This window comes from Onychomys torridus, chromosome 4 (assembly GCF_903995425.1).
Source record: "Onychomys torridus chromosome 4, mOncTor1.1, whole genome shotgun sequence".
NCBI lineage: Eukaryota > Metazoa > Chordata > Mammalia > Rodentia > Cricetidae > Onychomys > Onychomys torridus.
This window is the reverse complement of record NC_050446.1, coordinates 101,664,876-101,675,877: the sequence shown is the minus strand read 5'-3', so window position 1 is coordinate 101,675,877 and position 11,002 is coordinate 101,664,876. Positions and strand designations below refer to the sequence as shown.

Genomic DNA, 11,002 nt, shown 5'->3' with positions numbered 1-11,002 from the left:
CACACAGGGTCTTGGGTACATGGTAAATAAAATGTATAAATATCTTGAGGGCACCGGGCGGTGGTGGCGCACGCCTTTAATCCCAGCACTCGGGAGGCAGAGGCAGGCAGATCTCTGTGAGTTCGAGGTCAGCCTGGTCTCCAAAGCCAGTTCCAGGAAAGGCGCAGAGAAACCTATACACAGAGAAACCCTGTCTCGGAAAAAAAAAAAAAAAAAAAATATATATATATATATATATATATATATATATATATATATATATATATATATATATATTATATATATTATCTTGGGGGCATATTGATAGGGATTTTGAGGATGAGAATCTCAAGATTGGCTCATGGCTAGGGAGCACCAGGTAGAGGAGAAAATTGGGAGCTAGGATTCCCCTTTTGAAACCAAGGGAGCAACACTCACCTAGAAGCAGATGGCCAGACTGTAAGAGACTGAGTCTACATGAGGTGGTGCCTCTGTGGCCATCCTTATCTTGTGTCTAGATTCCTGAGAGAATGAGATCTCCAAGGGTTTCCCTTCCTATCTCTAGATCAGGTCTAGGGCTGCAGACTCAAGAGCCTTACCCTCATTAGTGCCCACCACGCTGCCTGCTTTGTCTTGGGGTGCCTGCCTTTCTCCAGACTGCCTGCTCCACCCTGGGCTTCTGCCTCAGACCTCTGCTCTGCTTCCTCTGCTGGCTTTCTCGTGATCTTAGGGGTCTCTGGTAGACCCTTGCTGCGCCAGCAATATAGGGATCCTAAAAGCTCCAGGACCAACCTTCTTCACTGCTCCAAATGGCTTCTTGACACCATGATGGACAACCCTTCCTCCAATTCCCATGAGATGAGGCTAGGATTCTCCTACAGAACTCAGGAACAAACCAGTTTTATCTTTCACTCCAACAATCACTTGCAAAAGGTCTGCCTGAATCTTCATGCAGATTTGTCTGTGTTCACAGAGTTCTGGGATCTATTGCTGATGTCTGGAATGGGCCTGGCATGGGGTGGGGTGTAGAGATATACTGATTTAGCACATTAGATATTTCCCTGAGAACCTTCAGGGGGGCTTTGGAGCCATGGAATCAGGGGTGAGGGAAGACAGAACAGATGGCATATTCAGGAAGAGTCATCTCCCAGGACACAGAATCTACCCTCCCTTCATCAGATGACTGAGCAAAAGGTTTTGTCAGCTCACCTTGCCAAGGACCTGGGGTTCCAGAGTAACACTGTGATTCTGCCATTTCTACCTCCATGCCCTATAAGGCTAGCCTACAGATCTTAGCTGTCTCTTAGCTCCCCTTTCCAATCTAAAGTTATCCAGTGCTATCCCATTTTAAACAAGGGAATTGAGACTCAGAGAGGTTTAGGAGTTTGCCTGAGGCTGCACAGACAGTGAGCAGCAGAACCAAGTTTGTGGCCAAAGCCTGGTTTTCCTTCCATGTTGCCACCAGAATAACCTCAACCATGCCCCCTCTCTTCCAGTCTCCACTCGGTCCGGCTGGTCTCTGCTGCCGATCCTTGCCCTGGTCCTTCTCAAACTCTGGGAGGGCAGACTCCCTGCCTCTAGCTCAGTCACAACTAGATAGGTCTCCCAGCAGACTCTCCAGAGGAAACTGTAGGAAATACAAACCAAACAGAAAACAAAATACAAACTCTACATCCAAGACTTGTCCCCAGAGTCCAGAGTCCCCAGCATCGGCTGACTAGTGCCAAGATGGCTCCAGTTTGCTGGAATATTCCCAGGTCCCCTAACTCCTCACTCTATGCCTGTCATGTGCCTGTCTGCCCTAGAGCTGAGGGGAAGGTGCAGGACCCCTGTAGCTAGGTTATCCACACAGCCTGTGCTCACCTGCTCACTCTAAAATATGACCAGAGAGCGCAGTTTCCATCTTAAATTTCCCTCCCACAAGGTCTCAGCTCTCTTCCTGTCTGCTCCCCACCCCCACACAAGCTCTCCTGTGGCCTTGCTTTAGACAGTGTCAAGTCCAGACGTGTGGCAAGGCCCCTGTCCCCAATTCTTCCTTCCCTCCCTTCCCCGTGGCTCCTGAGGCAGCCCCAGGGTGTTATCTGAAGTATGTTCTGGTACTGGCCTTTTGTCAGTAAAGAGAGAAGCACAGAGAAGTGGAGAAATTTACCCCAAGTCACCCAGCAACTTCGTAGTCCTGTCTCTGGGCGTCACAGGGGCTTCTAAGACGGCTAAGGAGCCTTTCCAAAGCTGGTAGCCATGTGGCCCTGCTTTCTCCAGCCACCAGGCCAGCCGAGAAAGAAGGGCTCCAGCTTGAACAGCTGTGTCACAGGCACCTGACAAAGAACACTCTAGGAGAGGCCCAGGGAAGTCTGCACCCTATGACCACGTTGGGCCACCCTCCACCCCTGTGCTGGGAGGAAAGCTGGGTTTAACCCTTGCCTCCCCTCCCCCCAACTGTCCAGGGAATCCAAGTTGCAGACCCAGCCAGCCTCTCACGCTCCCTCCCTCACAGCTGCAGCTGGGATGGGCTGGGAAAGGGACACAGGGACACCTGGGTCCCCTTAGTCACAGCCCAGTCCTTTCCCCTCTTGAAGTGGCTCCAGGTCCCCATGGGAGCGGGAGGGGGGTGTCTGTCATTCCATGGAAACCTCCAGCTTCCAGATTGGAGAGACCCACCCCTTAGCTCCAAAGAGGGTCTGTCCCCTTATCAGGGACACCAAAGAGCCCCCTAGCACCCAGGCCTGGCCCCAGACCTCCCCCGCCTGCTCGCCCTGCTCTGGAGCCCAGAGCCCCAGAGGGAGGCAGAAAAGACAGAAATAGCCCCAACTTTCCAGGGAGAGTAGCACTCTTTTGGTCTCCAAAACTGTTCCGGTTCCCTCACAGCTACCACAGGTCCATGGAGCCATCCCACTGGGTAAGGAAGAAGTCAGAGGGTCCAGAGGAGGCAGGGAGGCTGAGTGGAGGGTGCAGTCCTCAAAGACAGAAGGGTCAGGAAAAGGAGGAAGAGAAGGAAGGGGGAGGGGTCAGAGAAGCTAGAATCCCAGGGGCAGAAGAAAGATGGCGTGGGTCTCTCCCCTGGAAATCACTACTAATCGATAGGTGGCCACAAGGCCAAGCCAAGGGCAGAAGCCTTTGGCCCAGAGCCTGGGCAGGGTGTGAGAGATCAGAGCCCGCAAGCTGGGGAGGGTGCATGCTGACACCCGGCTCCTTCAAGTGCTGGCCTCCTGACAGCATCCTTCGCCAGACGGATGGAAGAGGGACGGATGCAGAGCACAAAGAATCTCAGAAGCTAATTTTAGCCGAGTGCGCCCCACCTCCCCTACTGACAGTGAGCAGAGACTGGAGGGTGGGAGTTCGCACCCCTGCCTGGGCTCCTGCTTTAAGGGCAATGACACAGGCAGGGTCTACCCACAAACCACAAAGGCGGATGCCAGACTGACCCTACAGTTCACCCAGGGACAGGCTCTGGGGGCTGCCAAGGATGCCGAGGCTGGGGTCATAGGTTGTTTGAGTCCCCGTGTTGACTCCAGATGACATCAGCAAGTCCTCCTTGTACCTCCTGCTTCCTCACCCATGACACAGGGATAATAATAACACCATCTCAGGCAAAGTGTGTTAAGCTGGACCCCGACAGCTCAGAGCTGTCTTCATTTCTGTCACTACTGCATACTTCAGAGGACAGCAAACAGATCTGTCACGCCAGACTTGGTGCTCTGTTTTTCTCGGAGGTACGAAAGTGAGCCAGACACCCCAATCCCGCCAGAAGCCAAGCCCTGAGAGAATAAATCATTAACACCACTGATTAATTTGAGGAATCCCTATGACTGGACCTTCCAGGAAGTTGGGAGGAGGAGAGCAAAGAGGAAGCCACAAGCCGGAGAACTGTGGGACCATAGGGGCACTCTTCCATGGCAGGCAAAGGCATGGAGGCTGGGAGGAGGGTGAAACCTTTCTCAAGGAAGCCCAGCAATATGGCAGAGGCAGACCACAAATCCTGGGCAACCCACCTCCCCACTGAGATGTCATGGAAACACAAGCCCTATACCAGCCGTAGCACTCACAGTGACAAAGTCCTGTGACCAGATCTCCTGGCCTCACTAGGGAAGCCAAAGGTTGTCCCATACCAGCTCCAGCAAGGCAGAGGCTCCTCCCAGCCAGCAGCTGCCCTGCTTACAGGCTGGTCCTCGGGTGACTTTCCATACACACATGTACCCAATGGAGGCCATACAGGACTTGGGGAGGGGGGCTCAGGCCTGATTACCCACAAGACCTTGTTTCCAGTGCCTTCTGTTCTGAGCAGGTGGTCCAGGGTGCTCTAAATAGGAATTCTCAGGAGCACAGACTGACTCTGAAGCCCCCTCTCCCCCCGGGAATCCCTGTGTGCTAGAAATGCATTCTCACAAAGCAGGGGCAGTTGGAGAGGAGCTTGCTTCTTTAATTGTCTTCTGGGGTGGGGCCACCCCTGTGTCATAGAAAGGGATCTTCTGAAGGTCACCTCTACCAGGCAAACTGCAGAGACCCCTCATTGGCACTCTGGCCATTACCCATGCCTCCATCTCATTTGCAAGTTTCTCCCCCATTTCTGCACCTCATTACCTACCAACCCAGTAGCCCTCAGATGGGCTCAGAAAGCTCAGGAATGGGATGTAAAGGAAAGGGAAGAGAGATGGACAGCCAGGGCTGAAACTACCTCCAATTTCCCCCTACTCCTTAGCTGTGTGGGCCTGGGTGAGTCCTGAGAACTAAGGTAGCAAAATGATGTGTGCCTTGCCCAGGACCTGGCAGATGGCAGGCTGCCAACAGACCTCTTCTGAACATGGGCCTATTACTCCTTGACTCTGCATGTACCACAATTCCTTCAGCAAGAACTTGCAGCACTGGGCTGTAGGACTGGCCCAGTGATTGAGAGCACTTGTTCTTGCAGAGAATCTAGGTTTGATTCCTTGTACCCAAAATAAAAAATAGAATAAATCTGTAACTCCAGTTCCAGGATATGCAATGCTTTCTTCTGACCTCAATGGGCACCAGGCATGTATACAGCGCACAGACACACCTGCAGGCAAGAAAACCATACACTTTTCTTTTTAAAGGAATTTTGGTGTGCTGGGCAACCTGGATGCTAGATCCAGTTCTTGCCACCATGTGTGTCTGTGTGATGCCACCTGAGGCAAGTGATCTCCCCTTTCTGGGACCTCAGAATTAAAACAGAGCAGTCAGCCAGCTGTCAGAGGTGGAAAGCCTGAGGCACCGTACTACCTCTTAGGTATTTGGTGTCAGTGGCAGACATGAATAATCAATCCCAGCACTATCACCTACTGAATCCAACTAGCTCCGAGCCGCAGAACGTCCACATAGCTAATACCACTGAAGAAAAGCTGACATGAGAGAGTAAATTCTTCAGCCTGGATGTCATAGGTGTGTGGTTCCAGGTTGGGTGACCCTGTGTCTCAGTTTCCTCTTTTGTAAAATGACCGCACATAGCAAGAGTATGTGGATTAAATGAGACAATAAGATTTCAATCAGCTTCCAGTAGAACTGTTTAGTCCTCTCCAGCAGGTGACCACCTGCTTCCATTCCCAGAGATCAGCGGGCATCTTCGCCCAGGCCCTTGTAACCACTCAAGCAACAGAAAGATATGTGGTCCAGCAGAGAGAGCAGGGGCTTGAGTGACCCTGCGGTCACTGCACCTTTCTGGGTTTTATTTCCCTGGGGATGAGATGGGCGAATGCCTGTATGAGGCCTTGGTGCTGGTTGTCCTGCTGGAGAGGAGCTGGGAGCAGGGCTGGATAGCAGCAAATCCCATGTCCACTGATGGCTGTGGGCACACTGGCATTCTGCTGATTGTCCCGAGCAGGTGCATGGGCCCGAAGGACGTAATGAAGATGATGAAAGTGTAGATTCTGAGGAAATGTGGGGTCAGAGAACCCCTGTACCCTAGAGCACTGCTCCTGCCTCTGTTCTCCCCAACCTGGGATCTACCAGGAGCCTAGTCCTGCCCGCCGTGACTTCCAGCCTGCTGGCTCTTCCCGTGCTCACGGAACCAGGTGGGCCCAGCTTGGAGTCCCAGAGGCTGCCTCTTCTACCCTCCCTGAAGCATCAAGCATGGCTAGTTCCTTTCCCACTCATAGGACAGCTTGGGGCTTCGGGAACTTCACCAGGCCTCCCGGCTTGGAGAGCAGAGTGCTCATTTGGGATAGCCGAAGCAAAGCGTCCCCATTCCACTCACCTGGCCGTAGCCAAACATGGCTGCTGTGTATACACCATTCTACAGCGGCCTCCTCCCTCCTGCCTCCGGCTAGCAGCAGCACCTTTGCTGCTCATGACCTGGCGTCAAGGGAGTTAGAAGTTGTCTCCCAGATGCCATCAACTCTGTATGTGGCCTTCCCCTGCCCCAAACACCTTCCTATCTTGTCTCTTGGTGCATTCCTGCTCCAAGACCCAACCCAGCCCGAATGCCACCTCCTCGGGGAAGCCTGCTCTTCTCTCCCTTGCAGCTCAGTCCGTCTCTCGTTGGCTTGTGCTGAGGAAGAATGCTGTGAGGATGAAAACAGCCGGACCGGTGGGGCAGAGAGGAGAGCTAGCCCTGGGAGGGAGCCTGAGCTCATCAGGCTGACACTCAAGGAAAGTCGGAAGTTACCTAACTTCTCCCAGCAGCCCTTAGACACAGGACTCAGCTTGCTTATTACAAAATAGCCTTTATTGATAAAATAGTTCAGAATCTTAGAAATGCCTGCATGTCACAACAGGAGGCTGGGTCCCACAGAGCATACACAAACAAGATCGGCCAGCAGATGATTACAAATCAGCCCCTCAGCTACACCCCAAATCAATGTCCTAGCTTCACAACGGCAACCAACCAACTGAGGACCAAGCTGGACAGACATCCTCTCCAGGTACCCCCCTGGTACCCATCATTGGTACCCACCACTGCCACTACCTGTGAAAACCCCCTGAGCACCTTCTAAATTGGATAAAATCCATCCTGAGCTAACAGCCTGTGTGGCTCAAGTCACCCCTCCCTGAGGCTAAGAGTTCTATTGCCCAAAGCTGAAGTCAAGCTGCCCATGAGGAAGACCCAGACACATCCTTTACAGATGCCCAGTCACTCTGGGAAACAATTCCTAAGTTGGGGAGACAAACAGGAGGTAAAGGCACCCCAGTGCATATCCATTTCACTGTGAGGGTTCTTAACAGCCAGCAAGGCATCTTCTGGGCTGGGGCAGAATTAGTTATGCCTCCAAAGGCTCCACATGGGGTGCGTAGAGTTGTCTGGGCCCTGGAGCAGGTGGCTCTCCCAGAATCCACAGGGCCCTAGCTGCCTGCTCCAGCCCCAGCACCCTACCTGAGGATCTCATCTCAGACTGCTTCCTTGATGTGAGTATTTTTAGCTTAGGGAAACTATTTGCTTGCTCTATGACAAAGGACTTATCCCCTAATGGGGTTGGGGCCAAGCCACTGAAAACTGTTGGCGTTACAGGTAACAGATGGAGAGGCTGTCACCGGCATAATAACTCAAACCTTTTTGGGTACAAGAATGCATTCTCAAAGAAATCCTGGAATCTGAAAGAGCAACTCGGCGCACCTCAACCCACTTCCAGTTTGGGGAAGGAGTTCACACACCCCAAGCACAGAACAAAAGTCTACAGGAAGGCTCATGGTGGTAAACACATAGGAAGGGGATTTTTATATCACCAGATAATCACACTTGCTGGCTCTCTAGATTGTCCCCCCATGGAGCTCAAAGCTCTCTGCAAAGCCTTTCATCTCCGTGCCGCAAGTAGGCGGCAAGCAATTGTCGCCCTGCTCTTTGCAAGGGTGAATGCCAATGATCAGGAGCTCCTATTGAGGCCAGGCCAGGCTTCCAGACCTCCCCAATGAGACAGCCGCATGCCCAGTTGCCTCCCAGAGGGTACTGAGTGGGAAAACCGATCCATGCTTTTAGCCTTAAAGGAACCACAAATCTAAAAACCAATACTAGCCCATCACCCCCTACCCCAGTAGCCAATGAGAACCACAGGTGCTCAACGTGGGTGAATCCTCCACATTTCGTCTTCTTTCTCAGCAGCAAGTCCTCCTGGGAAGTGCAGAAGACTGGCTTCCTGCTCTTCGAGAGGCATGGGGAAGAATCAAGGCCTGGGATGTAGCTCAGCTGGTTGAATGCCTGCCTAGCATGCTTGAAGCCCTGTATTCATTCCCCAGCATCTCATAAACCAGCCACGGTGATGAACACCTGGAATCCTAGCACTGGGGAGGTGAGGGCATGGGGATCAGAATTCCAAGATCATCCTTAGGCTGTATAGCAAATCTGAGGCTGACCTGGACTACACAAGATACTGTCTCAAAACAAGACAAAAAATAAAACCCCCAAACCCAAGAAAAACAGAATACCACAAGTGAGTGGCCTGCCAAGGCACAGGGGTCTCCAGAAAAGGGAAGCCTGACCTGTTGGCTTACAGGTGGCTGGGAGGGAAGTACTCCAATCCAGTCTGGCCTTGGCTACATTCCAGAAGACCCAAGCTACCCGTGCTCAGGAACGTAAAGAAGAGCTGCCCACACAGTACAGTCATCAAGGGAAGGTTTCAAAAGGGCCCCTGGGAACAGCACTTCTGTCCTTTCTCCTTTGGGGGGGAGTCTGAGGTTGAGGTCTGCAAGGGGGGCCCAGGAAAATGGCCACATAGACTATGGGGGTGAGGGACAACCATGGGGTGGTCCTGGCACCAACCCGGGCACAGGCAGCGAGCAGGCAGGCTCACCAGGCAGTCTGGGTCCACTGCCGGCAAAGGATCCTTCGAAAGGCGCGTCGGAAGTCCTGGTTGAAGATGGTGTAGATAACAGGGTTCAGGGAGCTGTTGCAGTAGCCAATCCAGAAGAAGAACTGGAAGAGGCCATGTGGTACCTTGCAGCGCTGTGGGCAGATAGCCCCCAGGCTATAGCTGAAGAAGAAAGGAAACCAGCAGACCACAAAAACGCCAATGACCACTGCCAGCACAAAGGTGAACCTCTTCTCCCGGCTCAGCTGTGTCCGTCGTCGCCACCACTGCCCGCTGGCAGCACCCACAGTCCTGCCCAGAAGCACCTGCCCGCGAAGCGTGGCCAACACTCGGGAAGCCTGAGGCTGCTGCAAGGGTGGGCTGCACACAGAGGCAGGAGACGCTGGCGGTGTTTGGGGTCCACACTCTTCATCCTGCTCTTCGGCTCCCTCCTCTACAGCTGCCCCACCATTGACCTTCTTCTGGCCCTGGCCCGATCCGGGAAGGGCAGGCCAGCTGGGTGGCAAAGCCCTGGACTCGGGATCTTCAGGGATCTCCCCCTCCTCCTTCCCCCTTGGAGGCTTGGGGTGTCCATTGGCCTCTCCCCCGGAAGACAGAGGAGAGGCCAGGGTTGGCACCTTAGCTGGGGTTGGAGCTCCTCGAGCGACAGGACCGGGCTGCTTGGGCTCACCCTCCCCGGAGCCTCTCTTGGCCCTGGGACCCCGGCAGTGGCTGCGTTTGGCAATTACATAGATCCGCAGGTAGACGAGGATCATGATGAGGCAGGGAGCAAAGAAAGATCCGATGCTGGAAGCCAAGATGTACCAGGCCTCTTGGTTGAGCTCACACTGGGGGAGCCCGTGGGGCTCCGGGCGCTGGTCGCCCTTATAGATGAGGGGCGGCAGAGAAATGACGGCTGCAATGAGCCACACAGTGAGGATGATGCATTTGATGCGGCGCGGCGTGCGCTTGGAGTTGTACTCCAGTGCTCGGCTCACTGCCCAGTATCGGTCCAGGCTGATGGCACACAGGTGCACGATGGAGGAGGTACAGAAGAGCACATCTAGCGCCAGGTAGACCTCGCACCATGTGCGCCAGAAGTACCAGTAGCCCAGTAGCTCGTTGGCCAGAGAGAAAGGGATGATAAGGGTGGCCACTAGGATGTCCGCGGCTGCCAGTGACACCAGAAACAGGTTTTGTGGTGCTCGGAGTGAGCGGCTGGTCAACACAGCCAGAATGACCAGTGCGTTGCCAAAAATGGTGAAAAGGATGAGGAAGGTGATGGCCGACGCGATGGCGGCGGTGGCTTGCACCGAGTAGGGCTCTTGGTGGTCCATGGCGGGGGCCGGATACGTCCAGAGGGATCGCTGCTGGCCAAACCCACGGTCCGCGGGAGACAGCCCCCGTCTGGCTCCGCTACAGGAGGGGGTCGTCCACCCAGCGGTGCGGATGGCTCTGGAGCCCCATAGCCTGACAGATAGCGGCCTAGGAGGTCCGGGGACACCCGGGACCAGCCAACGATCTCCTATATCCTCTTCCACCGATGCCCGGCATCCCTGCAGTCCACCCCAGAGAAGTTTTCCAAGTTGTCACACTGCCGTCCCGGGACCGGAGGAAAGCCGCGCCTTCGCGCGGCACAACTGCAGGACGCGCAGAACCGACTGGGGAAGCGCAGCCGGCGCTGGGAAAACGCGCTCTCTCTCCCAGTGCCGCGCCTGCAGTCAGCCCGCCGCGCAGGGGCGTGGGGAAGAGAGCCAGCACCGCCGGGAGGAGGGAGGAGACTGGGGGCGGGAGCTGGAGGAGGGAAGGAGGCGGGGCAGGGATTGCGGACCGAGGGTGGATGGAAGGTGCGTTTGGTGGGAAAATGGACCTGCGACACGCACTCTTTACTCACCCGGTCCCCAACTCCTTTTTCCTCCCCGTAGCCGCAGGCCAAGTCCGGAGAGCCAGGTGTCCTGGGGGTCTCCGAGGTTCTGGGAAGGGTACTTACAGAAGAGGATCCGTGCGTGCCTGGAGCTGAGACCTTGGCCTGGCCCAAGGGTCCGTTTGCAGAAGGTCTGCTTGTCTGGGGCGGAGCACCCGGATCGGTGGTGGTAGGTGAGAGAGCTCATGTCTCCTGCAGCAGCCCAACAGCTCCGAGAAAGCGTGTAGGGGAGTGGTGGGGTGCTTAGGTATAAGAAGCCACATCGCCATCTAGCAACTGAGCCACATCCCAGCAACTGAGAACCTTAGGGGCCGGACCTGGGTGGGGAGAGAGTTCCGAACCCGTTTTCCTAATGCTTCCCCTCCCA

General features: G+C 54.5%; 1 protein-coding gene across 1 annotated transcript; it reads right to left on the bottom strand.

Annotated features, from left to right (window-relative positions):
- Positions 1 to 6,921: 6,921 nt before the first annotated feature.
- On the bottom strand, positions 6,922 to 10,286 carry Adra2b (adrenoceptor alpha 2B). The gene has a single exon (XM_036185384.1). It carries the CDS (start codon positions 10,046 to 10,048, stop codon positions 8,711 to 8,713), a length of 1,338 nt encoding a protein of 445 aa, XP_036041277.1. The 5' UTR covers positions 10,049 to 10,286; the 3' UTR covers positions 6,922 to 8,710.
- Positions 10,287 to 11,002: the final 716 nt, after the last annotated feature.

What these genes read in the sequence shown, in the direction of transcription:
- Adra2b (XM_036185384.1), bottom strand. Translation starts at nt 10,048, where the DNA reads ATGGACCACCAAGAGCCCTACTCGGTGCAAGCCACCGCCGCCATCGCG.